The following is a 27,854-nucleotide window of genomic DNA, read 5'->3' as shown; positions in this document are numbered from 1 at the left end:
CACATTAAAAAAGCAAAAACCAGTTTACCCATGTCTCCCACTCACCACATTCCACCCTCTGCTTCTGACAGCCACCAATCTGTTCTCTGTATCTATGAACTTGGCTTCCCCCTTCTTCCGTACAGTTCACTTTTAAGAGACTTAAAGGTATTTGCCTTTGACTTATTTCACTCAGCGTAATGTCCTTGAGGTCCATCCACGTTATCATAAATCGTAAGATTTCACTTTTTATGGCTACATAACATTTCAATATACATATCCATCCATCCATCAATGAACACTCTGGTTGGTTCTGCATCTGGACTATTACAGATAATACTGCAATGAACATGGGCACGCATGCATCTTTCTGAGTTTTCCAATTTCTTTGGATAGATACCCAGAAGGGGAACTGCTGGGTCACGTGGAAGTTCTATTTCTCATGAATTTTTCACAGTGGCTGCACCAATTTACATTCCCCTAGAAGTGAACAAAGTTCCTTTTTTCTCCACAACCTCACCAACAATGTGCTATTTCTTGTCTTTTTGGTAACAGCCATTCCAACCAGTATGAGGTGGTATCTCATTTTGGTTCCAATTCACATTTGCATCATCCTGATGACTATGTTGAACATCTTTTCATTTACTTGTAAGTCGCTGCTTTCATTTATCTATCCATCTTTGGGAAAATGTCTGTTCAGATCTTCTGCCCATTTTTTAATTAGACTGTTGGGTTTTTTGCTCTTAAGTTGTATGATTTACATATTTTGGATATTAGCCCATGACCTATGATTTGTAAATATTTTCTCCCATTCAGTAGGTTGCCTCTTAATTTTGTTGATGGCTTATTTTGCTGTGCAGAAGCTTTTTAGTATGATGCTTGCTTTATTCTTGCTTTTGTTGCCAGATTCAAAAAATCACAGCCAAAACCTATGTCAAGATGTTCACTATGTTTTCTTCTAGTTTTGATTTCAGGTGTTAAGTCTTTAATCAATTTTGAGTTAATTTCTATGTACCGTTTAAAACAGTAGTTCAGTTTCATTCTTTTGATGTGGCTTTTCAGTTTTCCCAACAAAATTTATGGAAGAGACTGTCCGTTCTCCATCATATATTCTTGGCTCCTTTGTCATAAATGAATTGACCATGGACACAAGGGTTTATTTCTGGGCTCTTAATTCTGTTCCATTGATCTCAGGGTCTGTTCTGCTGACATCACATTGCTTTAATTACTGTATCTTTGTCACATAGTTTGAAAGTGTGATGCCTGCAGCTCTGTGCCTTTTCAAGGGTTTGTTTTTTTTTTTTTTCCATGGTTGCATATGAATTTTAGGACTATGTGTCTAATTTCCTTGAAACATACCATTGGAACTTTGATGCAGACTGCACTGAATCTATAGGTTGCTTTGGAAAGTATGGACATTTGATTGTTCAAATCTGTGAGCATGAAGCAACTCTCCATTTATTTGTCTACTTCAGTTTCCTTCATTAAAGTCTCATGGTTTTCAATACACAGGTCTTTCCGTTATATACTGATTAAATTTATTCCCAGGGTATTTCATTCTTTTTGATGCAACTGTACATGGGACTGTTTTTTCTTTACTTCTTTTTCTGATAGTTCTTTATTAGTGTACAGAAATGCAACAGATTTTGTATACAGATTTTATATCCTGCAATGTTACATGTTTTAGCTCTACCAGATTTCTGATGCCGTCACCAAAGTATTATCATGCATTCGCAAATCCGGAGAGTTCTGCCTCTTCCTTTCCCACACGGATGCCTTTTCTCCTGCTGCTGCTCTGGCTGCAACTTCCCATTACACGCTGAAGAAAAGTGGCTAGAGACCAGCACAGTGGTGTTTCAGAGAGCCTGCACATTTCTCTCTGTTCCACTTCCAGCAAGAGCTTTCTTTTTCAAAATGAAAATTGCTTTTCTGATTTAAAAAGAAACGTGCTTATCCTAAAGGGAAAAAGGTACTTACAACTTCACAAGAAATAATCACCTTCAACATTTCGGTGCAAAAACACATTCAGAAACTATCATCATACTCTACGTAGCTTTTCATATAACCTGTTTTACTCACCCGCTCTGTCCACCTAATATACTGCGAGCATCCTCCCATGTCCACAGCCGCTCGTTCACTAACTTACCGAGCGTCTTTCACATGCTGGTCACTGCTGTACGCCATCATGCCTTGGGGTTGCATCTGCTCCATCTTATGACTCATCTGCCACTTACAAGTCAGTGTCTGCCATCCTCCAACCCGCCCGCAGCTTCCCCACCCTCGGCAAGAGCGATGTCAGCATCAGCGAGTCTTCTTACCTTGGTGACCCACTCTGTGTGCCCGGTGAGCGTGTTCAGGCAGGTCCCAGCAGACAGAGCCCACACCTTCACAGTGAAGTCTGCAGAGCCACTCACCAAGATGTCCAGCTCGTCATTGTAGTCGACACTGAACACTAGTATACACAACACACACCAAGTTAACACACGCCTTTGCCTGCAGGTCATGTGTAAGAGTCAGTAACACTTATTCTTCCTAGCTGCCCAATTATGTAATTTCTTAACCAGAACTACTGTAAGAAGGGTGCTTTCTCAACTAGCATTTTTTTCCTAAAAAAAAATAAATAAATAAATACCCATTTCAAAATTCTTATTATAGCTTATTATCCTAAGTCTCTCATATTTGTGCTAGCTTCAGAGTCAAACAAGTGTAGGAGATCCTGGCATTTCTTCTCAGGATGGAGAAGAAAAACAGGTGGACCTACCGAGATTTGTACTGTTTATTGCAGTAAGATAAAATGTCAAGAGTATTCACACTCAGGAAAAGGCAGTGTAATGAGAAAAACAAAGCAAAGGTCTTAAGTTCAGACTGAGCCATTCTCTCAAACCGTCTGATTTTCTTCAGACCTATATCCCTGGCACCTAAAACAGTGCCTGAGTATAACAAGTACTTGTTTTCAAATACCTGTCAAGCTCTAAAGGGACACCAGGGACCCAGAGATGAAGACACTGCTCTTTTCTTTAAGGAACTCTGACTAAGTGAGGGATGGAGAAGGAAGTCCAAAAGAAAAGTAAACGTTTACCTCTTGCTAGGGAAACACCAAGGAGAATGACTAACTCTGCCCAGGGCTATCAGGGAGGACTTCAGGGAGGAGGCGATATTGGAGGTGGGCCCTGAAGGATGAGTAGAGTTTATCAAGAAAAGAAAGAGAATACTGCAGGTAGAGGGAACAGCAAAGGCACAGAGTTAGGAGAAGTCACAGCAATGTCTTGGGAACAGTAAGGAGGAAATTTTTTAGAACAGGGCTCTCTAAGCTGAGCAGGTGTAAAATCACCTGGAACAGGTGCGACCCTTGACAATGTGGAATACTGCACTCAGCTGGATACGTAAGCTCCACACTAAATCATGTATCTTCCAACAGTAACTGCTACAAACAAGAGGCAGCAGCCTGAAGAAACGTGTACAGGACGACACACAAAATGGGGGTGCAGATTCGGGGGGTTACGGTGCTTTTCTTTTTGCCACAGAACAGCTAAATTTACTTTAAAGAATTACTGAGCACCATGCAAGGAATTCAGGACCTAAGGGTGAATAAGACAGGTGGGATCCCTGCCCTTCCAGAAATGACAGGTTGGTGGGGAACCAGTTACCATACTCACTTGGATGACGGGTGTTACACAGGTTACTGGAAGCCTACAGCAGAGAAACTCAACCTGTTCAGGGTGTCCAGGAAGGCGCTCGTAAATGTGATGCTCAAGAGCACAGACTGTGACTCTCAGAGGCGAATGCAGCGGGTAATGGGGGGCGGGGGAGGAGAAGGGAACGCGATCACACAATTTCTACACAACGCTCCAGGATACGATGTGCCAGAGGAGACGCTCTGGTCAAAAGGCTTCATTCAGATGACCAGCTTACAGACCAAGGCTGCTGCAACCTCATCAGGAAATATGCAGCTATCTCCTTTTCATCTTGTCTCTCAGCAGTGAGATTAACATCAACCAAGCTCCAATTTGATGTAATCTGTGTAGTCACTACTAAGGATTTCCAGTCCTAATTCTACAAATAAAGTGGACTAAATTTACATTTACTCAATTTGGAGGTATGGAATTTGATCAAAACAAAGGGGACCGACTATGCAAACAGGAAATAAATGAGACAGAAGAAAAGAAGAACTGCCTCTCCTAGCCTAAGGGTATAAAGGCATTACTAGTTAAAAAATGGGCCAAGGAAAGCAAAATTCGAGGTAAAATTGTAAGAATAACCTGAATAAAGGGATTAACTGTACTGACTGAAAATGTAGGGGGAATGACTGATTAAATTAAAAAAAAAAAAACCCAAAACAAAAGAGGGATCACATTCTTGGCCCCTGGTTTTAAGCAATGTGGTTAAAGTAACTGTGGAAAGCCTTGAAGAAAGGCGACCCACCCGCCCCCGTGTGCCCCCGGAAGTGCTGGGTCCTGGCTCCGGAACTCCACTCCCAGCAGGCCACAGTGTTGTCAAAGGAGCCTGTCACAAGCTTCTGCTCATCAAATTTCACCGCAGCACAAGTGTGGGTCTGGATGCCATAAACACATTGCCCTGTGCTCACATCCCACAGTTTTGCAGACAAGTCATCTGACCCTTCAAGAGAAAAACAGGGAGGTTAATAAGAAGACAAACACTAAGGAAGTAACATCAGTCCCCAAAGATGGCATCCTTAAAGGAGAACCTTAACTTCCTCCAGCACTCCCACTTTATAGCTAGGGAAAACCAAAGCAGAGAGAGGAACATAGCCTGTTCTGCGTCGCCAAAACAGTGCTAGCAGCCCTGGGACCGACTCCAAGCCTTGGTTTACTCCTTTTCCCTAAATGTTCCAGGTTATAGAGCCATGTTAGACTGGCGCATCCCTTGGTGCGTCCACTTATAAACTTTCCTAAATCTCTGGCTATCATAAGCTCTCTCTGACTTAAGCTTAAAACGATGGGAATTACCTATCACTGCATGTATACACTTGCCTGCCTGTCCGTTATCCAACAACTCTGAACAAACAAAGAACGCTGAAATAGTAAGGCTGTAGGCTGGAACATGTTCCACTCTAAGGCAAGTCAAAGACAAGCCCCGATCGATCACTGGTTAACTTCTATAAAGGCTAACTGCTAATTTCTTGAGCCATCCCAAAATGTGTGAAGGAGCTTCAAAGAAAACAAGACATAAACTATTCCCAGACATTCACAACAATTCAGCAAAGAGTTTGTAAAGTCTCTTAAGATTATGCAAGATAAAAGGCAGGTTTTACTTCTGCCTCTGATGAAAATTGCGTAACAATTCACAACACTACTGCTTAGTAACCAAGTCATGTCTAACTCTTTGTGGCCCCATGGACTGTAGCCCACCAGGCTCCTCTGTCCATGGCATTTCCCAGGCAAGAATACTGGAGTGGGTTGCCATTTCCTCCTCCGGGGGACTTTGCAGAACCAGGGATCGAACCCATGTCTCCTGCACTGCAGATTCTTTACCACTGAGCCACTGGGGAAATCACATTTAAAATCCTAATGATTAATTCATGTTTCACAATTTATCTTTATAAAATATTAAGAATTAACAAAGAGAAAGTCATTTTGAAGATACATAAATTTAATTCCTGTAATAAGGACATGGTATCTTGGGAAAGCACCAACTGATCAGTTTTCCAAAAGCTTAAATGACTAAATAAAGCCAGCCACAATTCCACCTTTAAGGACTGATCAAGAGCCACTGTTTGAGACAACGGAAAAATATCTATCAGTTATGAAAGAGCAGAGCAGAAATTTCGGCCTGGGAAATCCATCTGAGAGCCTACTCGAATGAAGGCTCTATTTGTTGTCACTGTACTAATTAGGGATTCAGTTTCCTTTCTAGAAAATGAAAGGTGAGACTTGGCTAGTGGTTCTCAATGGCATAAGGCATCAGAATCAACTGGAGAGCTTTATCAAGACATACATGCTAGGGCTTATCTTCAGAGATTCTAACTCAGAACATCTGAGGCAAGAGCCACTAATCAGGAAAACTTGCCAGGTGAACTTACTGGCAATGCACTGAGCACCAATGAGCTAAGAACAATCCTATCCGATAGAAAGATAAGGCAAGCCACATACGCAATGAAAATTTTTCTAATATTTACTTTAAGAAGTACAAAAAAGGGGAAATAATTTTAAACTCAGTACGCCAAAAAAAAAAACATTATCCGCTAACGTAATCAATATAGAAATTTATTAATGAAATGGTTCACATCCTAAGTCTTCAAAATCCAGCAAGCATTTCCTGTTTCACATCTCAGTTTGAGCTAGCCGTATCTCAGGTGTGGTGAGTGGCTACCACAATGGACAGCACAGGTCCAGATAACCTTTAAGGTCCTCTCAGATTTTTGGCAGAGTCAACATTTTGTGGCTCTATTTCTAGGAAGCTGAAGCAGGGAGAGGAAACACACCTGGCCCTAGCTGAGCTCGGCTCTGATTTACGGCCAGTGTGTCACAGAGTCGTCTTCACTCATCCAACCCGTTTCAGAGAACTTTCGTGCCCGGTGGGTGCCGGGGGCCGGCACGGGAGACCCCACCATGACAAGGCCATGCGGAGGGGCCTGAGGGGCAAGGCACGGCAGGCTTCAGGGGTTCCCCCTGGGTTTTCCTCAGCATCTACCCCGAAGCCAAAACCTGTCTGTTTACCGTCTGCTATACTATACTCTTCTGACATTACCACCTTTTCTCTGGAAAGAGTTAATTCAGAGCTCCAGTTAACACTCTCCTGCATATGAAAAGAACGTTTCAGCTCAAATTCGTGGATTGTTTACAGCCCCCAACCGTGAGCGGCACAAAGCTCAAAACATCTTAAAGATACAGAGCCTTTTAGAGCTAAGAATTAGTTTGGTGAAGAGTTTGACTGCTGCCAGGCTTCCATATCCTTTATCTTTTAGGCACCTGGGAGGATATTAATCAATGTAATTGGAATGCAGAAATAGGAATATAGTAGTTTTGATGTTAGCAACACTAGACTTTTGAGCTAATTACTTTTCTCTTTGTTATAAATCACTGTACTTCTTTCATCATTATAAATTATTGTGTCTTTGCTATGTAACAATGTAACTTTATTCAGTGCTTTCTGAGAGTGGCACCAGACTTTGGGAAGAACACCACTGTTAAGGCAAATAAGTCTTCTGGTTGACAAACCCTTATCAGCAAAAGGGCTGTAAAATGTTAATTGGCCTTCTGGCCAGAAGATGATGTAAATCACATAAGACTTGTGTACACAACTAGGTATGCAGAGAGAGAGCCTGGTCTCAATAAGAGTCAGGGCTGCTGACGCTGCCTAATTTTATATTACCCATTGATCTCTATGTACAAAAAAAAGGTATAAAAAGCCTTTGCAACAATAGAGGATGGGTCAGTCACTGTTCTGGTTTTCCCCGTGTGGTCTGTTCTCCTCTCCTTTTCTGGCTGAATTCCCATCTGGAGCGGGGAGGCTCGCCATGTCTACTTACTTGCCCCAGCTTCTAAGATCCGTGAGAGAGGGAGCCCAAGGCGAGGCACTCCCAATACTCAAGCGGGCGCCGGTGGCCCAACGCAGACGGTGCAAGTTCCTAGTCTGGAACTTTATGGTTTTCCACGTAAACCAAGTTATTCAGCCTCTTTCTCCACTAAATTCCCCACTATACTATTTCTTCCTAATCTCCCTTATATTTCTAGTTAAATAATTCTTTCTAAGATGCCATGCCGTCTCCGCTTCAAATTACCCTGGATCCACCGGGGCTGGACCCCGGCAGGCAGGGATCCTGCTCTTATGATGCTTGGTCTTCCAAGGAAGACAGAAAGGCTAAACAAGCAGTAACAACTCAGTAAAGTGGTGGGCAGCACAAAAGCCCACAGCAAATCCGAGGAGGGGACGAAAGGAGACAGCACCCCAGATGAGGTTCCGCTGGGTTCACGGCTGCGCTCCTCAGCGTCAAGGGCTTCCACAAACACGCCCTAGGAGATGGCACACTCGCCTCCACACTACACACTCTGATTTGCGGTGTGAAGCCAGGCCTTGGTGTAGGACTGTTTGAAGAAGGAATTTCATGGCTTAAAAAATACCCAAACTTGGGACTTCCCTGGTGGTCCAGTGGTTAAGACTCCAAGCTCCCAATGCCAGTGGCACGGGTTAATCACTGGTCAGGGAACTAAGACCTCACATGCCACATGGCACCATCAAAAATAGATAAATAAGAATAAATACCCTACAAAATTAAAATTTTTTTTCAATATTAACAAGTTGAAATCTAAAGGATGAATAAAGTGATCAGCACTCTCTCCCCAAAAAATAAAATAAAATATCAACTGTATACGCCAGAGCTCAGCCAAACTTTTTCTGTAAAAGACTGGACAGTAAAATGTATTAGTCTTCTTGAGCCACAGTCTCTGGGGCAATTACCCCACTCTGCTGGCTCTGGCCCCTGTGGTTTGTGGTTTACCAATCCCGGGAATGTAACTATTTAAGTACCTATTAAATACCTCTATTTATTACAGAAACATACGTGAACACACATTAGGGTCGATTCATAAAGAACTCCTTGAACCCATTCTATTAATGAAAACTATGTAGGAATTACTGGCAATGCTTGTCAAAAGGCACTGCCTCAAACACCCTGACAACAGTTCAGTGTGACTGGGAAGTCGTGGGAAAGGTCAGGATGGCGAACTGCGTAGGGAGGGCGCTCAACCAGGACCTCATCTGCATTTCTGAAAGACCTCCGCGGCAGCATCACCGGAAGAGACGGGAAGGGGAGCAAAGCCAAAGCCGGAAGCAGGAAGGCCACTTGTAAACCAGGACGGAGGACACACCAAACGTGGCCTATCCGTCAAAGGGTTACTATTCAGCCTCAAAAAGGAAGGAAACTCTGACACAGGCAACCACACGGAGGAACCACGGAGACATCATGCTAAGCGACATAAAGTCGGTCACAAAAGAGCAAATGCTGCTCAGAGTCCACCCAAGAGGTACCTAGAGCGCTCACATTCAGAGAAAGTAGCATGGTGGTTGCCTGGGGCTGTGGGAGGAGAGAGGTGTCAGTGATTAATGAATACGATTTCACTTTGAGAAGATGCAGAGAATTCTGGAGACTGACGGTGGCGATGTCTGTGCAACAACAAGAATGTACTTAATGGCACTGAACCGTGCATTTAAAATGGTTAAAATGGTAAATCTTCTATTTTCCCACAATTTGTTAAAAAAAAAAGGAGGGGGAGGAGATTATCCAATGTTATAGAGGAAAACATTAGGCCGTTCAATTTCACACCATAATAAATATCAGAGAACAATCAGGCTGGGCTGCACTCCGTTTTACAAGGCATAAGCCTAACTTCAACTGCTAAGCCTTTAGGAGCCATTATTCCACCCTCTCTTGCTTTGCGTCAACCTTCTTCATAGACTCTCATTTGCTGTGCTGACCAACCCAACATGTTTTCAAAGAGGTCATCAATGACACTGTGTAGAGAGGAAAGTGAAATAACTGAATGTAGACTATTTTTCATTACATGAAAGGGGGAAAAAGCCCTCTCAATTCAGAGAACAGGGGGAAAACAATAATTACAGACACGGGTAATTCAACAGAGGTGAGCAGAAAAATGAGCTGCAATGCAAACAGGGTAAACTATCTTATCAAGCTAAGTTTAAATATTTAACCGGTAGAATCAGATCTCAGCTCTCAAACCACCTGAGTCATTTGACTCTGTTAACCAACTGAATAAACATTTACTAGTGCCTCTTTCGGAGAAGGTGATGGCACCCCACTCCAGTACTCTTGCCTGGAAAATCCCATGGACGGAGGAGCCTGGTAGGCTGTGGTCCATGGGGTTGCCAAGAGTCAGACACGACTGAGTGACTTCACTTTCACTTTTCACTTTCATGCACTAGAGAAGGAAATGGCAACCCACTCCAGTGTTCTTGCCTGGAGAATCCCAGGGACGGCGGAGCGTGGTGGGCTGCCGTCTATGGGGTCGCACAGAGTCGGACACGACCAAAGTGACTTAGCAGCAGCAGCAGTGCCTCTTTAAGACAGGCAACTTTGATTCTCCTTTTAAAACCCTACTACCCTTCTGTCTCTTTGCCTCTCCCCAATCCACCCTACACTGTGCATTCTTTCTCTTCTCTCCATCTCCTTTTAAAATTTCACCTGCAGCCACAGTTATGATGTGACTAACTCCTAAATCATTCCCTCTAGCCGTGAGCACTCTCGAAAGCTCTTACCCTGCATTTGCAGATATTACGGGAATCTCCACTTCACATCCAACCAGATTCAGTTCATCCCACACTGAACTCCATCCATCCTCTTGACTTTGTCCTGTTTCTATTCTTTCACTAGTGCTACCTTCGCATTCATACACGCAGCTAGAAGACTTCGGTCATCTTTGAAATATCCCTATTCCTTGCCATATACCCAATTCACTGCCAAATCCTGTCATTTCTGTTTCAATAGCTGCTCTTCCATTCAACTGCTACTTTCAAAAATCTCTACCCTTAGTATCCTGTATCTAGACCTATTTGAACTCATCTGAACTGCAACAGACTAGTAGTTTAATTTGGAAGCTCGAGATCTGTTAAAAGGTATCAGAAGAGTTAATATCTTCTGGGGGACACTTTAGAAACGGCAGGGTGGCTTCACTGTCACAGCGAGGACATCACTGGCCTCCGCTCGGCAGAGCCCAGGGACACTGGACACACGGTAGCGTCTGCAGGGCACAGAGAGAGTCGCCCGTGCTCTGCATGGCATCTCGAAGGTCCTGCCGGGCATTCCTAAGTGTAAGGCTTACTCTTAGTTGCCTGAGCCCAATTTTTGCTGTTTTACAAAGCAAACGAGAGGGTTAACTGTGTGCTTAATTTTCTGTGAGTATAACCATCAGATAAACTGAGGAAAGATGTCCTTTCCTGGGGACTCTGCTAAGAGCTTTTCCTCATTTGAAAAGATAAAGTCGTGGATGGTATCTGTGACACAAATGCAACCCTCTACAGTCACAGCTCCCATGCTCACAATGACAGTACATGATGCGGTGCAGACACCTCCTTACCACCTTCTGGAACGGCCGCGGTTGAGCATGTCTTCAATGTTACTGTGAATTACAGTTCTCTAATTGCTCCTCTAGGTCAGACTTTGGCTGTTACATTGATTTCTAAAATGGGTATGTATAGATAAGCTGCTTCCATGACTTTTAATTCATGATAGGGGGATATTGTAAAATCTTGTAAAAAGAGGACCCAAGTCTGACAGAAACAAGAAACATAGTTTCTTTGAAGTGGAAGGCTCTGAACCTGACTTTCTGCTCAAAAATCATTCAGAGTTCACAGAAAACTGTCCAAATACATGTTCACGGCATTCCAGCCCAAACCTATTTCTTCAGATCACATTCTAAGAGTCTTAGAGTCCCTGATCATATTCCAAGATTTTGGTATTCTCCTCCGCCATGCTTGGACCTTTCCATGCCTTTAGAATGCTTCTCCTCTTACTGGAAAACCCTGACTGTGTATATCAAATCTCCAAAATGTATACATTCTTCAAGACCCCACATAAACACTACTCTGCTTTCTCAAATGAAGAAACCATCCCTTCTTTTGAACAACCACATAATTTTATTTTCCTCATACAGTCCAACCACATCATTTTTTTGGTTGGTCTCTCTTTTAATTACGATATAACTGACAGACAACACTGTATTAATTCTAGGTGTATAATGTAACGATTTGACATCTGTACATAACGTGAAATATTCCCCACAACAAAACTAGTTAAATACATCATCTGATCATATCTCCTTTATTGCTCTTGTTTGTCTCATTTCCCTGCCTGTAAGGCAGAGATCACAATATAGCCATTTATAGGTTGAATATGATCCAACCACAATATTTTAAAAATTTGAATAATACTTTTTTGTAAAAAATGAGGCTATTTCACAAAAACCTAGACTCCTGAAAAGTCAGATCTGACAATTCTGAGTCTGAATTCCACACGAGAATTATCTACTACAGTAGAGCAGCAGCTCCCCATGTCAGTGTTTCCTTATTAGTCACCATTCACACAGAGACTTTCTTTCACTCAATCAGGTTACCTTCCTGATCACAGCATGTACATTCTTTGAGGAAAGAACAATTCTAATTCAGCTACGCATGCTTGCGCTGCCTGTCGCACAGTAGGCATTTTAGAAATAAATATCTACTGAACAGCACAAAGCACAATAGGTTCCTTTCTTACCATTTCAGAAATGAGCAGAATTTCTGAAATTCTGAACTGACGTGCAATCTTATACAACCACACAATCTATACCATGCTAATGTTAGCATTATTAATCCTTTCGGTAATACTGTTCCACTGCTTGCTTAAGGGCTAATCTGAGTCACTAAATTTACTGCCAAATTCAGAATTTCCCAATTGAACAACAGTCAAAAAACAAGCTCTTAAGTGACAAGGTGATACGAACACATTTAATTCCATGAAAAATATTTCTTGCTAGTAACAGTCTCAGGAATGCTGCGTTAAACAAATGCTTTGAATTGTTTTCAACAGCATACTTTTCCATAAGCAAAGCCCGTGAATTTAATCATACTAAAAATAAGATAGCATACAGACTCACCTGGAGAATAATCATAAAATGCAGGGTTGCGTCCACAGTCATCTGTAGATATTAACCTCCCAGGTGATTAGGGAATTCAGTGAATGTATTCCATTCACCTCTGGGCCAAGTAACTGAGGTTTTATTGAATTTCAAAAGTGAACTTTAACAAGACATTAAAAAAAAAAAAAAAGCTGGAGCTAGTTCTGAAAATGAGTCAACTGCCAGTATTGATCCAAGTGTGAGTAAGTGGCAAGTTTAAAGGCAATATGGCATCTTAATCTTAAAAGAGAAACAAAGACCTGCCAGTGATTATGAGGCAAAAAGATTGCTGACAGTCATCACCACAGGTGGCTAAGCACATCGACGCGCAGAAGAGCAGATGACGCTGTTCCAATAATCAGGCTTTTAATAGGACAGGGAAAATAATATGAGCATGGAGTAATCTCATGATGACAAGCAAAACCATGAAATATCTTAAATGTTTATTTTATAAAACTGACAGTGTTGAGCATTTCAGAGAATGTCACCACATAAGAAAATGGACATCCTCAATGAATAAAGAAATTCAATTTTAAAACAGTCTTCAGAAACCATACCTCTCTTAAAAATATTAAACTGAGTGTGGTGGGATTCTGAGGGAGAGGCAGGTTCACCTTAGACTTGGCTGTGGGCACAGCATCAACTCAATGCATCTGGAAAGGACACTAAGAGGGGCTACAAAGGCATTCAAGCTTCGGGATCTGGTGACTCTGCTCTGAGGCTTCTGCCTCAAATGAATAATCCAAAGGGAAACAATAACACAGACAAAACTATCCATAAAAACAGGAACACCCTGAATACGCACTAGTATGGAAATGGCTAAATGACGACATATTTACACACAGAAACAGCACACGACAGCTGTGTGGTTTGCGTAACACTCAAGTGTTTGTCAGAAATCATTCTGGAGGAAGAAACACACGGAATGTCCCTGTGCTGCGCTCAGTCGGGTCTGATTCTTTGTGATCCCGCAGATGGCAGCCCGTCAGGCTCCTCTGTCCATGGGATTTTCCAAGCAGGAATACTGGAGTGGGTTGCCACTTCCTACTCCAGGAATCTGCCTAACCCAGGGATCAACTTGTGTCTCCTGCATTGGCAGGCGGCTTCTTTCCCACTGCACCACCTGGGAAGCCCCATACTGTATGTCATACATGATGGAAGAGAACAGCACTGTGATCACCGATAAGATGGTCCAGAACCTTGAGCCATCCTAAACTTCGCTTAGTCATTACACTCGACACCCATCAACATGTGCTGCCTGAGACATGGGCACCAACTATATGATCCCATGTGGAAACACGAGCCCATTATAATGGGAAGATGCACATAATTCTAACTTTAATCGTTACGTTTATAATAAAAAGTTACTTAACTACTTGTTGTTATTGCTGTTTAGTCGCTAAGTCGTGTCTGACTCTTTCACAACCCAACGGACCACAGCCTGCCAGACTCCTCTGTTCGTAGGATTTCCCAGGCAAGAACACTGGAGCGGGTTGCCATTCCCTTCTCCAGGGGATCTTCTTGACTCAGAGATCAAACCCACACCTCCTGCATTGGCAGGCGAACTCTTTACCACTGAGCGACCAAGGAAGGCCTGCTTGCGGAGTTTTAAAATATCCAACTATTTCCATTCCCATGCCCAAACTCTTCTAAATTCTTCTCAGAACCACAAGATCTTAGGGCAAGAGAAATAGCTCCCTTTGCATATTTTAAATACAAGGAAACAAACACAGAGAGGTTTCATAATTCTTTCAAAATGAATTATTTGCTAGGACCAGACAGTAACTTTTCTACAGTTTTTTTCCCCCAAAATTACTGCTGCTAAAAAAAAAACCAACATGAGGGACTGTATATGGAAAAAAAGCATAGAAAAACGCAGTCAGAGCTTTCAGACTCATATCACACTTATAAAAATGTCTGGAGCTTTCTTCTCATAAAATTTTATAAAAATAATTGTCTTCTCAGAGTGAAAAAGGATAAAGGGGTGGTGGTGGGGAGAGGAGGAACCAGTCAGGGATGGAGCATCTATCTATGCCATCATAGATATCTCAGATAATTAACGACTGCCATTCTCAAGCCTGAGGAGTACTTTGTTCTGTCTGTAAGATTACACTCCACGAAACACAAAAATTAAAAAGAAAAAAAAAAAAAAATAGGTCCAGGCTCTCTTACCTGTACACAGAAGTCCATCTTTGTAGTAAAGTGCATACACTCTGGCACTGTGTCCAATTAAAGATGAGGTCTCAAAGGCTTCATGGTCCTCCAGTTGCTTCATTCTCAAAATAGCCTTCAAATAAACCTTCTTCCAGTGCAAAGCGTCCTGAACGGAATCATCTATCTGCCAGCCCAGACTCTTACAGGCGGCCTGCCACACCTCCGTACAGGCACTTATCACCTTATTCCACTGTTTAGAGACGAGGCAGCATGTGAGTAAAGTCTGAGGGTCAAGCCATTTTAACAAATAAAAACTGAGCTCCAGGGGAAGGAGTTTGAGGAAGTCCCGCTTGAGCAGAGTCTCCAGGTTATTGGAGAGGTGTCTGAGCTGGACTGCCCCACTCAGACTAATCAGGTGATCCAGAGTTTCATTTTTCTGCAAGTCCGTCAGAGAAAGAAATGTAACAGAAATGTTATCAAGCCATGTCTCAAAGTCCTTTCTCTCCATAAGGTTATGGAAAAATTTACCTGTGGCACATCAAAATATTGTATTAGTTCTGCTCAAAAAGACCGTTCAAGCAAGACTGCTAACAAATGAAGTATTAAAAATTAGTGCAAAAAACTGTTACAACTTTAGAGCTTAGTTACATTACAACTTTACACTTAATACATTGTATTTATCTGAAACAATTTCCATGCACATAGAAGAAAACATTTGAGAAAACATACTTTAACAAATCATGACCTCCAAAACAACTCAGTGAAGCTACTTTTGGTGCGTGCGCCTTGCGCCTTCTGAAGTCTAGCACATGCTACATGCATCTTCACAGTAAAAGATTTACAAAGTATTCATTCTTTATGAAACAGTGTATTCTGTATAATAGAACCCCCATCAAAATCATCATGACTCCATTTTCTTAAATACACTCTATTTGGGCAGGAAAATCACAAAAATAAGCACAAAGATGTGACCCCCCAGAAAGTAAGTCTCTAGACCAGTAACTTGAGACATCAGTTACCAGGCTAGGTATAACCTGACCTGTTACAGGGATCACAGAACTGACTACTAGCTTTTGCAATAGATGCTTAGGCAAAAAGGTTTGGGGAAGAAAAATAAGTAGATGCAATGTTATATGGCTCAGGTGTTCCGGTTCTTCCACTTCCCTTATGGCACTGCCTGCTAGAACCTGAATCACCAAAAGCCTTATCTGGCCTTACATGGTCTGTTTTAATAAGGTTAATATGAGCTGGTGACATCTCTTAACCTCATGTGTCCCCAAGAGCCATGAGGGTCCTGGAGGTGTGCACAAATAAGACAAATTAGTCATCCTGATGCTTACAAGACGCACAAAGAAAGGTACCATTTCCTTCACTTAGCGCATGAGGAAGCTGCAGGTCAGAGAAGGTAAGTGATTTGCCTACAGCCAACAGTGCTATTAAAATAGCAACAGAACAGACAGGAAGCCAGTGCTCCCAAGGTCAGGACTCCTCCAGCTTCCATCAGGAGAATCACAGCCTGGTGGTAAGATCTGGGAGTTCCTCTGATTATACCATCTCCCCCTTTAGGCTAACTGGACCCCCCCTCAAAAAAAGACAAGTATCCATCAATCCATAATATGTCAAGGTGTCTACCCACTCTTAACAATGGGGACTAACTAATGGGAAGAGAAGAAAAAGTAAAGCAAATCAGCGAAAACCACCTTTCCCCAGATCAGCCATGTTGACTGATATTAGTGCCAGGCAATAGGTACATGGGTTTTTTGTTTTTAATTAGATTTTTATGTGTTGAAACATTTCAATGATTAAAAAAAAACCTTTCCTTGTAATCTGACCAGTTTCCCATCATACTGTCATACTAATTTTAAAAGCTAATGTCCAAATTAAAGTGAAAGCGGAAAGTAAATTCATTTATCAGTTCAGTCGCTTAGTCGTGTCCAACTCTTTGCAACCCCATGGACAGAAGCACACCAGGCTTGCCTGTCCACCACCAACTCCCAGAGCTTGCTCGATCTCATGTTCATTGAGCTGATGAAGCCATCCAACCATCTCATCCTCTGTCGTCCCCTTCTCCTCCTGCTTTCAATCTTTCCCAGCATCAGGGTCTTCTCCAATGAGTCAGTTCTTCACTTCAGGTGGCCAAAGGATTGGAGCTTCAGCATCAGTCCTTCCAATGAATATTCAGGACTGATGTCCTTTAGGATCGACTGCCTGGATCTCCCTGCAGCCCAAGAGACTCTCAAGAGTCTTCTTCAACACCACAGTTCAAAAGTATGAATTCTTCAATGCTCAGTTTTCTTTATGGTCCAACTCTCACATCCATACATGACTACTGGAAAAACCAAAGCTTTGACTAGACGGACCTTTGTCGGCAAAGTAATGTCTCCGCTTTTTAATATGTTGTTTAGGTTGGCCATAGCTTTTCTTCCAAGGAGCAAGTGCCTTTTAATCTCATGGCTGCAGTCACTATCTGCAGTGATTTTGGAGCCCGAGAAAATAACGTCACTGTTTCCATTGTTTCCCCATCTATTTGCCATGAAGTGATGGGACGAGATGCCATGATCATTTATCTGGTTTACACAAATAGTCAGATCTCACTGTCCAACTTCATTAATATTAAGGTATGTAAAGACCATTTTCATTAATTTCCCAATATCAAATTTGGCAGGAACATTTGTTATCAGACAAAAAGCAGTTAAAGCAAACAACCTACTTCTAATCACATCATCTGGTGTCTAATGTTGTCGAATAGTGAATGGACTTTAAAATAAGGCTCAGGGTTTGGGCTAGGTAGGATTTATTAACTTTAGGATTTACTTCGCTGCCAAAAACTAATGAGTCCATGGCAAGCTAAATGAACTGAACACAAGATAACAAGTGTCCTGGGAATTTCTTGGTTGCCCACTGGTTAGGACTCTGCATGTTCACTGCCAGAGGGCCTGGGTTTGATCCCTGCTCAGGGAACTAAGGTCCCACGAGTTGCTTGGCACAGCAAAAAAAAAAAAAAAAAAAAAAGCCACCAACAAGATTAACAGGCCTCCTGTTTCTGAATCCCAACAACCTTTTATCTGTAATATTTCTGGAAAAGCTTTACTTTAAAAAAATCATTCATAGCAAGACAAGAAAAAAGTTTCCGTGGACAGTCACAAAATGTCGCCAACAGCTAATTAATCCTGGCCAATTAAAAATACAACCAAAACATGTGCCCAGGAATCACCTTTTACCACGAAGAAGTGGGGAGAGGGGCTTCTTCTATCACATCTGCCCGGCCACACACACAAAGTATGCCACATACACATCTTAGGAATTCATTTGTGTACAATGAACTGTTACTTAAATGGACACAAGGCAAATTTATAATACCCACGAAAACAGTACCATTACCAAAGAACCAAGAGACATATACAGCACACCCAATCAGTGAACCCATGACACCACGGAGATTATGGGATGAGTTTACCATTGAGCACCTTAAAAAACCCAGGCATTTCTGAGATTTACACATACTCCTAACAAGAATTTTTCTTCCAGCTCTTAAAGACTGCCCTTTAAGCTACTGAACCCTTTATGGGAAGGTCCTATCCAGTTCTTCATCTCTCACTATCATGAAAAAGGCATCTTTTTAAAATAAAGTAGGACCCATTAGCTTTGCAGAATGCACTGGTTTTAAAAGAAATCAGCTTTTGTTTCTCTAAAAAATGAACTGACTCTGGAGAGAACTTTCTTAAGGTCGTAGGTCTAAACTGAACTCTTAGAAAGCCTCTAGGAATATCACGTACTGGCAGCACAAGGCCCCACAGGGAATACTTCAGGAAGTGAGAATTCAATTCAACCGAAGGAGGAGCTTTTAAAACATCAGAGCTTTCCAGTAATGGAACAGCTGCCTCCAGGGTGGCGAGCTTCCCATTACTGGGAATAGTCAAGGACAGCTAACTATAGAGGCGGACTGAGGTAAAGGAAAATGCTTTGAAGTCAGTCAAACCTTCCACAGATTCAGCCACTTCCTATGTGATCATGGACATACTCAACTAACTTCTGAGCTTCAGTTTTGTCATCTGTAAAATGGAAGCTAGCTCACCTTGAGCGCTGCACGAATCACAAACAGTAGCGACAAGCTTAGAACACAGCCCAGTAGGGTAACTCAAATGGCACTTTTTGTTAGTTTTATTACTATCAGTACCTAGCAGGAAAGCTCCAGTAACATCCCCTTCAAACCTAGCACATTACCAGTTTCTCTTTTTGGTCCGTCCCCCACTCCCCACTCCTGTTTCTCTTGAAACGGATTAAAATATACAGGAAAAAAAGAAAAACCTCAAGTGCTCAAACTTACTGGGAATTTAATTTTATAATTAAGGACAGTTACTGACATGAGGCTGATTTCCCAGGAGAGGCATTCTCTTTCCACCCTCTCCACACTCTAGGGTGTCCTATCCTTCCCCCCGCCCCCCACAACTTCAGACTAAACATAAAACTTGCCCTTTTGCCCTCAGTGTTAACAATCACAAAGCTCTGAAACAGACAGATGTGAAAAGATTCCTAAACTGGGAGATGGGAGACGTGGGTTTGGTCTCTGGTTCTGCTATTGACTCCCTACGTTCCCTCAGGTAACTCATCTTTGTACTGGTTTGAAACAGTACAGTACTACTCATAGGTGTTACCTCACATGATTTTCACGACCTCGTGGAAGGTATGAGAACTGCCCTTAATAAATGAAGAAATTTATGGCCCCCAAAGTGGAGTGACTTTCCCTGGGTCTCACAGGAAGGAGCAGGAACAACATCTTGCCCAGCCCCAACCGTTCTCAAAGAAGCAAAACAAAACTTATACTTCCAGGTCTTACTAAAGATAGAACATTCTTGACTGAACATGAGAATGCCCTTTACCTCTCCTCTCTCAGGACCTGGCCTAATCAAGAGAGAAAACAAGACATCTGCTATCTTTGGGAGGGAGGCTTCATCTTCCCTCTCTTTTCTTATCAAGCACAACCAGGGATAAAGAAAACAGAGGCTCTGAGCTTATCTAAATACACTTATGTATACATAAAATATCTTTTGAATACTCAATAAGCTGGTTAATACTGGTTGTTTCCAGAGAATACTGGAGGGTTGAGGAATAGGAGTGAAGGTCCCTTTATGAATTTAAGACCCTATGAATATCTGATCTGTTTATATACACCGTCAGTTTTAAGATGAATTTTTAAAAGCTTCGAAGGAAATACAAACAGGGTTTCTAAAAGGGCTTTGCAACCCCACTTGTTGCTGGGTGACCCTGGGCAAATCACTTCACCTATCCAAGCCCAACTTCCTCACTGGTGAAAGGTAACCACTAACAGCATTATCTACAAGCGTTTTTACAAGGAATAAACGGGACAATGCACATAAAACGTTTAGCACAGTATCCGCACAGTGGAAGCCTACAAGAAATGCTGGTTACCATTATTCAGCATTAACCTTGCTATCTTTATTGCAAGCAGCACTCCACATACACACCCGTCTCCATGGCATACCCACAATTATGGCGCAGTCCCTCACATTAGTACAGCGCTTTGTACTTCATAAACCGCCTCTCCATACTGCTTCATCCTTCAAACTCATTAACAGCCCTGGGACATCATGGTTAACTCATTTCGCAGCTAAGGAAACTGAGGCTCCAGGAGGCAATCACTCAATTCTCCCATCTCTAAATCAACTCCAGATCCCTTCAACCCGCTCGCCGCTCCCAGGTCCCCTACTCCCGGAGCCGTGTTCCGCGCGGCACTGACCTGAGCGAGCGCCCCGGGGCCCGGGACCTCGCGCCGGGCTCACACCAACTAGGCGCGCTCGGGCCGCCAGAGCCTCGCAGCGGCCGGGTCCGCTCCGCAGCCATGGCGCCTGCAGCGAGAGAAAGGCAAACAGCCCGAGGAGCGGCGAGTCAACAGAGGCGCGGGCGCCAAACAACCCCCTCCGCGACCCGGCCCCGCCTAGTACACAGACCTGGACCGGCGGCCGCCGCTCCGGGTCCGCAGCCTCACAGGGGAGCGGCTTCCGGTGCTGCCTGCGTCATCTCCGCGCGTCCCTCCACCCGCGGCGCCCAGCGGACGCGGCTGCACTTCCGGCCCCGCCTTGAAGCGGAAGTGGGAGGGCAGAGGGGCGTAGAGGGAAACGGAGCACGCGCCGGACCCCTTAGTCCTGTGGCACCTGGGCGGAAGTTTACTTCCGAGCGGTATAAACAAATTAGCCAGTGAATTTATGTCCGTCACCCAATCTGATCTTGCACCGACTGTGCGACACTTTTCCTTATTATGCTCACTTTACGAGGAGAGAGGGACTATAAAAGACGTGTCCAAAGAGCAGCTGCTCATATGACCGACAGTCGTATGTGCAGTTAGTGATATGGCAGAGCGAAGGCTCCATGTGTCCGGAGTACTTCTAGGGCACTGAACACACAGGACATAAAAAGCTGATTCTTTGTGGTGGTGGAAACTAAGTATGGAGTTCAGAAAGTCAGGTCTTAAGCTGGTTTGGTTTGGTAGACAACAGGAAGACAGAACTTCTTTTTTAATTTTTATTTATTTATTTGGCTGCTCTGGGTCTTAGTTGTAGCATGTGGGATCTAGCTCCCTGACCAGGGATCGAACCTGGGCCCCCTGCACTGGGAGCTCAGAGTCTTAGCCACTGGACCACCAGGGAATTCCCAGGAAGACAGAACTTCTAAGCCAGAGGGTGACTGATGATGATATTAACAGGAAAATTTAGGAAGACAGGGGTTGACATGTCAGATTGGGTGAGCTTTATGAAAGAGAAGGCAGTGCTAAGGCAATCAAGAAAACCAGGCACTCCTATTTGCAGCAAATGATCTCAACCCTAATACCGTAAGTTTGCTGAATCGAAATGAAAATTCTAGATGGAGCGGGCTTCAGTTCAGTTCAGTCGGTCAGTCGTGTCCGACTCTTTGCGACCCCATGAATTGCAGCACGCCAGGCCTCCCTGTCCATCATCTCCTGGAGTTCACTCAGACTCACGTCCATCGAGTCCGTGATGCCATCCAGCCATCTCATCCTCCGTCGTCCCCTTCTCCTCCTGCCCCCAATCCCGCCCAGCATCAGAGTCTTTTCCAGTGAGTCAACTCTTCGCATGAGGTGGCCAAAGTACTGGAGCTTCAGCTTTAGCATCATTCCTTCCAAAGAAATCCCAGGGCTGATCTCCTTCAGAATGGACCAGTTGGATCTCCTTGCAGTCCAGGGACTCTCAAGAGTCTTCTCCAACACCACAGTTCAAAAGCATCAATTCTTCAGCGCTCAGCCTTCTTCACAGTCCAACTCTCACATCCATACATGACCACTGGAAAAACCATAGCCTTGACTAGACGGACCTTAGTTGGCAAAGTAATGTCTCTGCTTTTGAATATTCTATCTAGGTTGGTCATAACTTTTCTTCCAAGGAGTAAGCGTCTTTTAATTTCATGGCTGCAGTCACCATCTGCAGTGATTTTGGAGCCCCCCAAAATAGTCTGACACTGTTTCTACTGTTTCCCCATCTATTTCTCATGAAGTGATGGGACCAGATGCCATGATCTTCTTTTTCTGAATGTTGAGCTTGAAGCCAACTTTTTCACTCTCCTCTTTCACTTTCATCAAGAGGCTTTTAGCTCCTCTTCACTTTTTGCCATAAGGGTGGTGTCATCTGCATATCTGAGGTTATTGGTATTTCTCCCAGCAATCTTGATTCCAGCTTGTGTTTCTTCCAGTCCAGCATTTCTCAAAATGTACTCTGCATAGAAGTTAAATAAGCAGGGTGACAATATACAGCCTTGATGTACTCGTTTTCTTATTCGGAACCAGTCTGTTGTTCCATGTCCACTTCTAACTCTTGCTTCCTGACCTGCATACAGATTTCTCAAGAGGCAGGTCAGGTGGTCTGTATTCCCATCTCTTTCAGAATTTTCCACAGTGTATTGTGATCCACACAGTCAAAGGCTTTGGCATAGTCAATACAGCAGAAATAGATGTTTTTCTGGAACTCTCTTGCCTTTTCAATGATTCAGCGGATGTTGCAATTTGATCTCTGGTTCCTCTGCCTTTTCTAAAACCAGCTTGAACATCAGGGAGTTCACAGTTCACGTATTGCTGAAGCCTGGCTTGGAGAATTTTGAGCATTACTTTACTAGCATGTGAGATAAGTGCAATTGTGCGGTAGTTTGAGCAGTCTTTGGCATTGCCTTTCTTTGGAACTGGAATGAAAACTGACCTTTTCCAGTCCTGTGGCCACTGCTGAGTTTTCCAAATTTGCTGGCATATTGAGTGCAGCACTTTCACAGCATCATCTTTCAGGATTTGAAACAGCTCAACTGGAATTCCATCACCTCCACTAGCTTTGTTCATAGTGATGCTTTCTAAGGCCCACTTGACTTCACATTCCAAGATGTCTGGCTCTAGATTAGTGATCACATCATCATGATATCTGGGTCATGAAGATTTTTTTTGTAGAGACAATATTGTTTGAACCTCTCATGGACAAAGAAACCAAACTGTCTCAGTTTAAGTCCAGAGGATATCCAGGAGCAAAATTTATGGCTCATTAAAAAATGTAAATTGCAAAATGGAATTTGTAATTAGTGAAATCCAAGACCTATGTAATCATTCAATTTTGTATATGTAAAAAAATTCTCATTAGAATTTTTTTAGGATATATATTCCCCACTTTGTAAAAAGTCTCCAAGAATCCACACTGATTGGTGAGAAAACATAGCCAGCTTTAAGATGCAATGAATTATTCCTAGGCAAATAACTACAAAAACTGCTATGAATGGCAGGCAGGAAGATCAACATGCAAAAAGAGAAACATGAAATAGCCTGGCATAGGAACAGAAGGCTCAGTGCAACTGTTTGTGACAGGAACATAAAAATATGCTGGATGTTGTTTCTTTCTTTCTTTAATAAACTTGCTGATCAAATGGTATTTGGAGTAATTTCTACACATAGAGACAATAGAAAAATTGCAAACATCAAATGCTTAGTTTTTCCATTTCAGGCTAAAATGGATTACGGGTTATTTTCTCTTCTGAGATAAAGTTGCCTGGGAGAGGTAGATGGATGACATAACTGATTTAAGAACAATCTTACATGGCCTATACTAGGAATTCAGAATCCTTCCTGGTGAGACATGTATCAAACTACACCATAAGTTTCTTCGGGTAGAAAAAATGCACCCACCAGGGATGACAAGCATCCGTTGATGTTTAACACATTTCTTGCACATGCACGTACCAGCAAGCAGAGACTACTCTGTTTAGTTTCTTGAGATAGACTCCCTGTGTGATGATGCTATGGAGACACATGTGTGAACTGTTCTTTCAACTCCCACACATACTTCACCAGGAACTCCGTATAAAGACAAGGGGTCAGCTTCAAGAGGTACACAAGGTTGGAAGCATTTGAAGAGATTTGCTTTCTATTCTTTGTTCTGGATTCCCTCTAGCTGTAACATGATCAGCACTTGCTCTCCTATAGAGCTAGAAGGTATTCTGGGACAAAAGCCCAGGTTGATTGACAAGAAACCTTATCCTGGAGGTCTCAGGCATGAGGTACTGTACTTCAACTGCTGTTAGAATGAGTGATCCTGAGTTACATTTGGACACACTTTGGCATCTGGGCTCAATAATTTCCAAAGCCCCCAGATTGTTCACAGACAGCACGCAGGTAAGTTTCTTATAATCTTTGTAGCATTTTGTATCTACTAGAAAGCTTTCGAGTAGGCTGAAGTTTCTTCTTTGTGCAAATCATCAGATGAACTGAAAAAAAAAAAAAAAAAACAGAAAGGAGTTCAGATTGTAATTGTGGGAATTTGTTTTGCTTTGTTGTATTTTTCTTATTAAAAAGACATGGGAAAGTAAAAGATGGACTTCAGGAGTTTCTAGTGGTTAAGAGTGAGCTTTGAAACTGACAGATCTGAGTTCCTATCACGGCCCTATCTCACCCTCTTCTTGCTCACTGAATGATCTTGAGCAAATGCCTAAACCACATGGATGCTCAGTTTAAGTCTGAAGATAACCTATCTGAAAGGGATGTTAGCAAGACTGAAAGAGTTAAGCCACGTAAAGTGTTTAGCGCAGGGCCTGGCTCACAGCCAGTGCTCAATACGACGTTAAGTGTCACTATGGGAGTCTTTATTGATTGAAGCTCCGGTGAACAGAGACTGAATTCTTCTGATGTCTCTGGCTCTGTTATATAGCAGTACTACATCGTATATGTTCTTCCAGATGGAAAGTTTCCATCTCCTTTAATGAGATGGAATAAGCTTGGCCTCAGATACGTCCTAGACCTCGGAAAAGGTGCTTTGCAGATTGTCCATGTTGAAAGACATGTCAGAAAGATTAGGGGACCCTGTCAAAACAGATAATGTCAGAATTGTCAGGATTGAAAACTCTCACTAGAAGAATGTAAGTGGTTGATCCTAGCCATTGTGCAGTGGTTAACAAGAGCTGCCGCGCCATTGACAAATAGCCCTGGACCTTTGTAATCAGAGAAGAAACTGACCCAAGCACATTGGTTCTGGAAAGGACTGTCATATATTTTCCTGTAAGTTTTTAGCCTAATGATACCAATTGTTACTTTATATTCAGGTGTCTACGTCTGATTCCTCTTTGTTTCCCCAGTGTCTAACACAGGTGCCTTGAACGTAGTAAGTAGGGTTTCATCCAAGCAAGAAAACAGCCAGCATTTTGTTCAGTTTCCACTTTGTGCTAAATACTGGTCTCAGTAGTACTGGAGGAGAGAGAGGCATGATGTCCAGCGGACCAAGATCTAGTGAGAGAGACAGGGAACAGAAACACTAGTAATAAACACTTAAAATAGTGTGCTGTTAAGTGCTTTCAGAGGTACGCATGGTATTCCGGGGGCATACACACAGAAATGGGGATGAAGCTTTTATGAATGAATGTGTTCTTCCATTTAGGTGACTTTCTGCAGACTTCGGACTCACCAGTGGTGTTTCATCCTGTTTAATGTTATTCTGTTTCATGCCGTGCTTTTTGGGGCTGATTTTGTGGAAGAATATTTTCTGCCTGCTTTGCCTTATGTAGATATGAAAATTCTTGAAACTAAGGATAAGGCAAGAAAATTGAGCACGGAGCCCTTGAGAAGCAATCTTTCCAAATACTATATTCTGAGCCAGTCAGAGGTGTGTAAAGAGAAGAGCATATTTTTGCTCTCCCTTATATTTAGTAGCCCAGAAAATGGAACAAGGCGGGATCTCATCAGGAAAACCTGGGGTAACGTGACCAGTGTCCGAGGGCACCCCACTCTCACACTATTTGCTTTGGGAATGCCTGTTTTGGTAACCACTCAGCAAGAGATAGACAGAGAGTCCCAAAAGAATAATGACATAATTGAAGGCATCTTCTTGGACAGTGCTGAGAACCAGACGCTGAAGATTATCGCCATGACGCAGTGGGCTGTGGCTTTCTGCCCTAATGCCCTATTTGTCCTGAAGGTTGATGAAGGGATGTTTGTCGATATACCAAGCTTGGTGGACTATCTTCTCAATCTGAAAGAACACCTTAAAGATATCTATGTTGGAAGAGTTATCCATCAGGATACGCCCAACAGAGACCCTAATAGCCAAGAATTTGTCCCTTTCAGTGAGTACCCAGAAAAGTACTACCCAGATTACTGCAGCAGGGAGGCCTTTGTTATATCCCAAGATGTGGCTCGGATGATGTATGTAGTTTTCAAAGAAGTACCCATTAAAGTGCCTGCTGATGTGTTCGTAGGAATCTGTGCTAAGTCCATCGGCCTTATACCCATCCACAGTTCAAGGTTTTCTGGGAAAAGGCACATCAGATACAACAGATGTTGCTATAAGTTCATTTTCACATCCTCAGAAACTACAGATGCTGAAATGCCCCAGGCATGGGAGGAAATTAACAGTGGAAAAGAATGTACGCTGCTTGAAACCTATTATGGGCTTGTTTCCTGCAAACTTCTGACCTATCTTGACAGCTTTAAACGCTTTCACATGGGTACTGTAAAAAATAATGCCATGTCTTATGATGATTAGGGTTTCTTTGTTTTTCTTCAAAGTGTGTTCTTTTAAAACTACCTCCAACCATGTTACGGAAAATGCCCCTCCTTCCTTGTGTTTTTACGTAGTTTCTCTGAATCTTTCATTGTACTCAGCAAGTTGCAAAGTGTCTTATTGCTCTGATGTACTCCACTGAATTGAGATCTCATCTTAAGAAATTTAAATTGGTGTAACGTGATTCTCTTCGAAATAAAACCTGTCTAGAAAGGAGAGGACATAAACTTGAATTGCAACTCAGAAGTCTTGTTCCGAGTTTATAATCACTGGGTTTCTAAGAATCACGTTCTGAAAAAAAAAAAAAAAAAGAATCACGTTCTGTGGAGCTGCCATGACTCCAGGGGCCACAGCAGTGACTGACCTTTTAGAATGCTCAGAAGTAAAGAAAACAGTAAGTGAGGACTTTTAACAAAATGCTCATCTTGTCTGCAAGCAGGAAACATTTTTCATAATCTGGATGGTGGGATCACATTTAAAAGTTTTAGCTACCTAGTATATATTAACTTGGAGAAGGAAATGGCACCCCACTCCAGTATTCTTGCCTGGAGAACCCCGTGGACAGAGAAGCCTGGTGGGCTAGTCCATGGGGTCGCACACAGTTGGACACGACTGAAGCGACTTAGCATGCATGCATGCATGCATTGGAGAAGGAAATGGCAACCCACTCCACTGTTCTTGCCCGGAGAATCCCAGGGATGGGGGAGCCTGGTGGGTTGGTTAAACAATTTCCATCAAGTCCTAATTAGGCAGTGTTTTACAAATGGGATGCAACAAATACACACGTTACGTAGACACTCTATTGGGCTTCCCTGCGTGGTTCAGTGGTACAGAATCTGCCTGCCACTGCAGGAGACAGGAGGTTCATCCTGCGTTGGGAAGAATCCTTGAAGAAGGAAATAGCAACCCACTCCAGTCTTCTTGCCTGGGAAATCCCATGGACAGAGGAGCCTGGCAGTCCACAGGGTTGCAGAGTTGGACGTGACTTGGTGACAACCACCATATACTCTATTAGTTTCCTAGAGGTGCTTAACAGAATACA

The 27,854-nt window shown here is 42.8% G+C and overlaps 2 protein-coding genes across 7 annotated transcripts in view; one reads left to right on the top strand and one right to left on the bottom strand.

Annotated features, from left to right (window-relative positions):
• Positions 1 to 20,769, bottom strand: part of FBXW2 (F-box and WD repeat domain containing 2) — a 34,437-nt gene extending 13,668 nt beyond the window's left edge. For 2 of the 6 annotated variants that reach the window (XM_004003970.5, XM_042242789.1), the window contains exons 1-5: positions 20,732 to 20,769; positions 20,521 to 20,629; positions 14,781 to 15,290; positions 4,402 to 4,596; positions 2,298 to 2,431 (exon numbers count right to left, since the gene is read on the bottom strand). In XM_004003970.5, the coding sequence (XP_004004019.2) occupies positions 2,298 to 2,431; positions 4,402 to 4,596; positions 14,781 to 15,270 (819 nt within the window). In that variant the 5' untranslated portion in view covers positions 15,271 to 15,290; positions 20,521 to 20,629; positions 20,732 to 20,769. Of the gene's footprint in view, positions 1 to 2,297; positions 2,432 to 4,401; positions 4,597 to 14,780; positions 17,330 to 20,520; positions 20,630 to 20,731 lie in introns of all 6 variants that reach the window. The other 4 variants (XM_060410790.1, XM_042242790.1, XM_060410791.1 and 1 more) reach the window with 4 other exon arrangements.
• A 740-nt stretch (positions 20,770 to 21,509) lies between these two features.
• On the top strand, positions 21,510 to 26,794 carry B3GALT9 (beta-1,3-galactosyltransferase 9). Its single transcript, XM_012154498.4, has 2 exons — positions 21,510 to 21,521; positions 25,691 to 26,794. Exons 1-2 carry the CDS (start codon positions 21,510 to 21,512, stop codon positions 26,792 to 26,794), a joined length of 1,116 nt encoding a protein of 371 aa, XP_012009888.1.
• Positions 26,795 to 27,854: the final 1,060 nt, after the last annotated feature.

The sequence above is a fragment of the Ovis aries genome, chromosome 2 (assembly GCF_016772045.2).
Source record: "Ovis aries strain OAR_USU_Benz2616 breed Rambouillet chromosome 2, ARS-UI_Ramb_v3.0, whole genome shotgun sequence".
Lineage (NCBI taxonomy): Eukaryota > Metazoa > Chordata > Mammalia > Artiodactyla > Bovidae > Ovis > Ovis aries.
The sequence above is the reverse complement of the archived record's forward strand: the minus strand, read 5'-3'. Positions and strand labels throughout refer to the sequence as shown.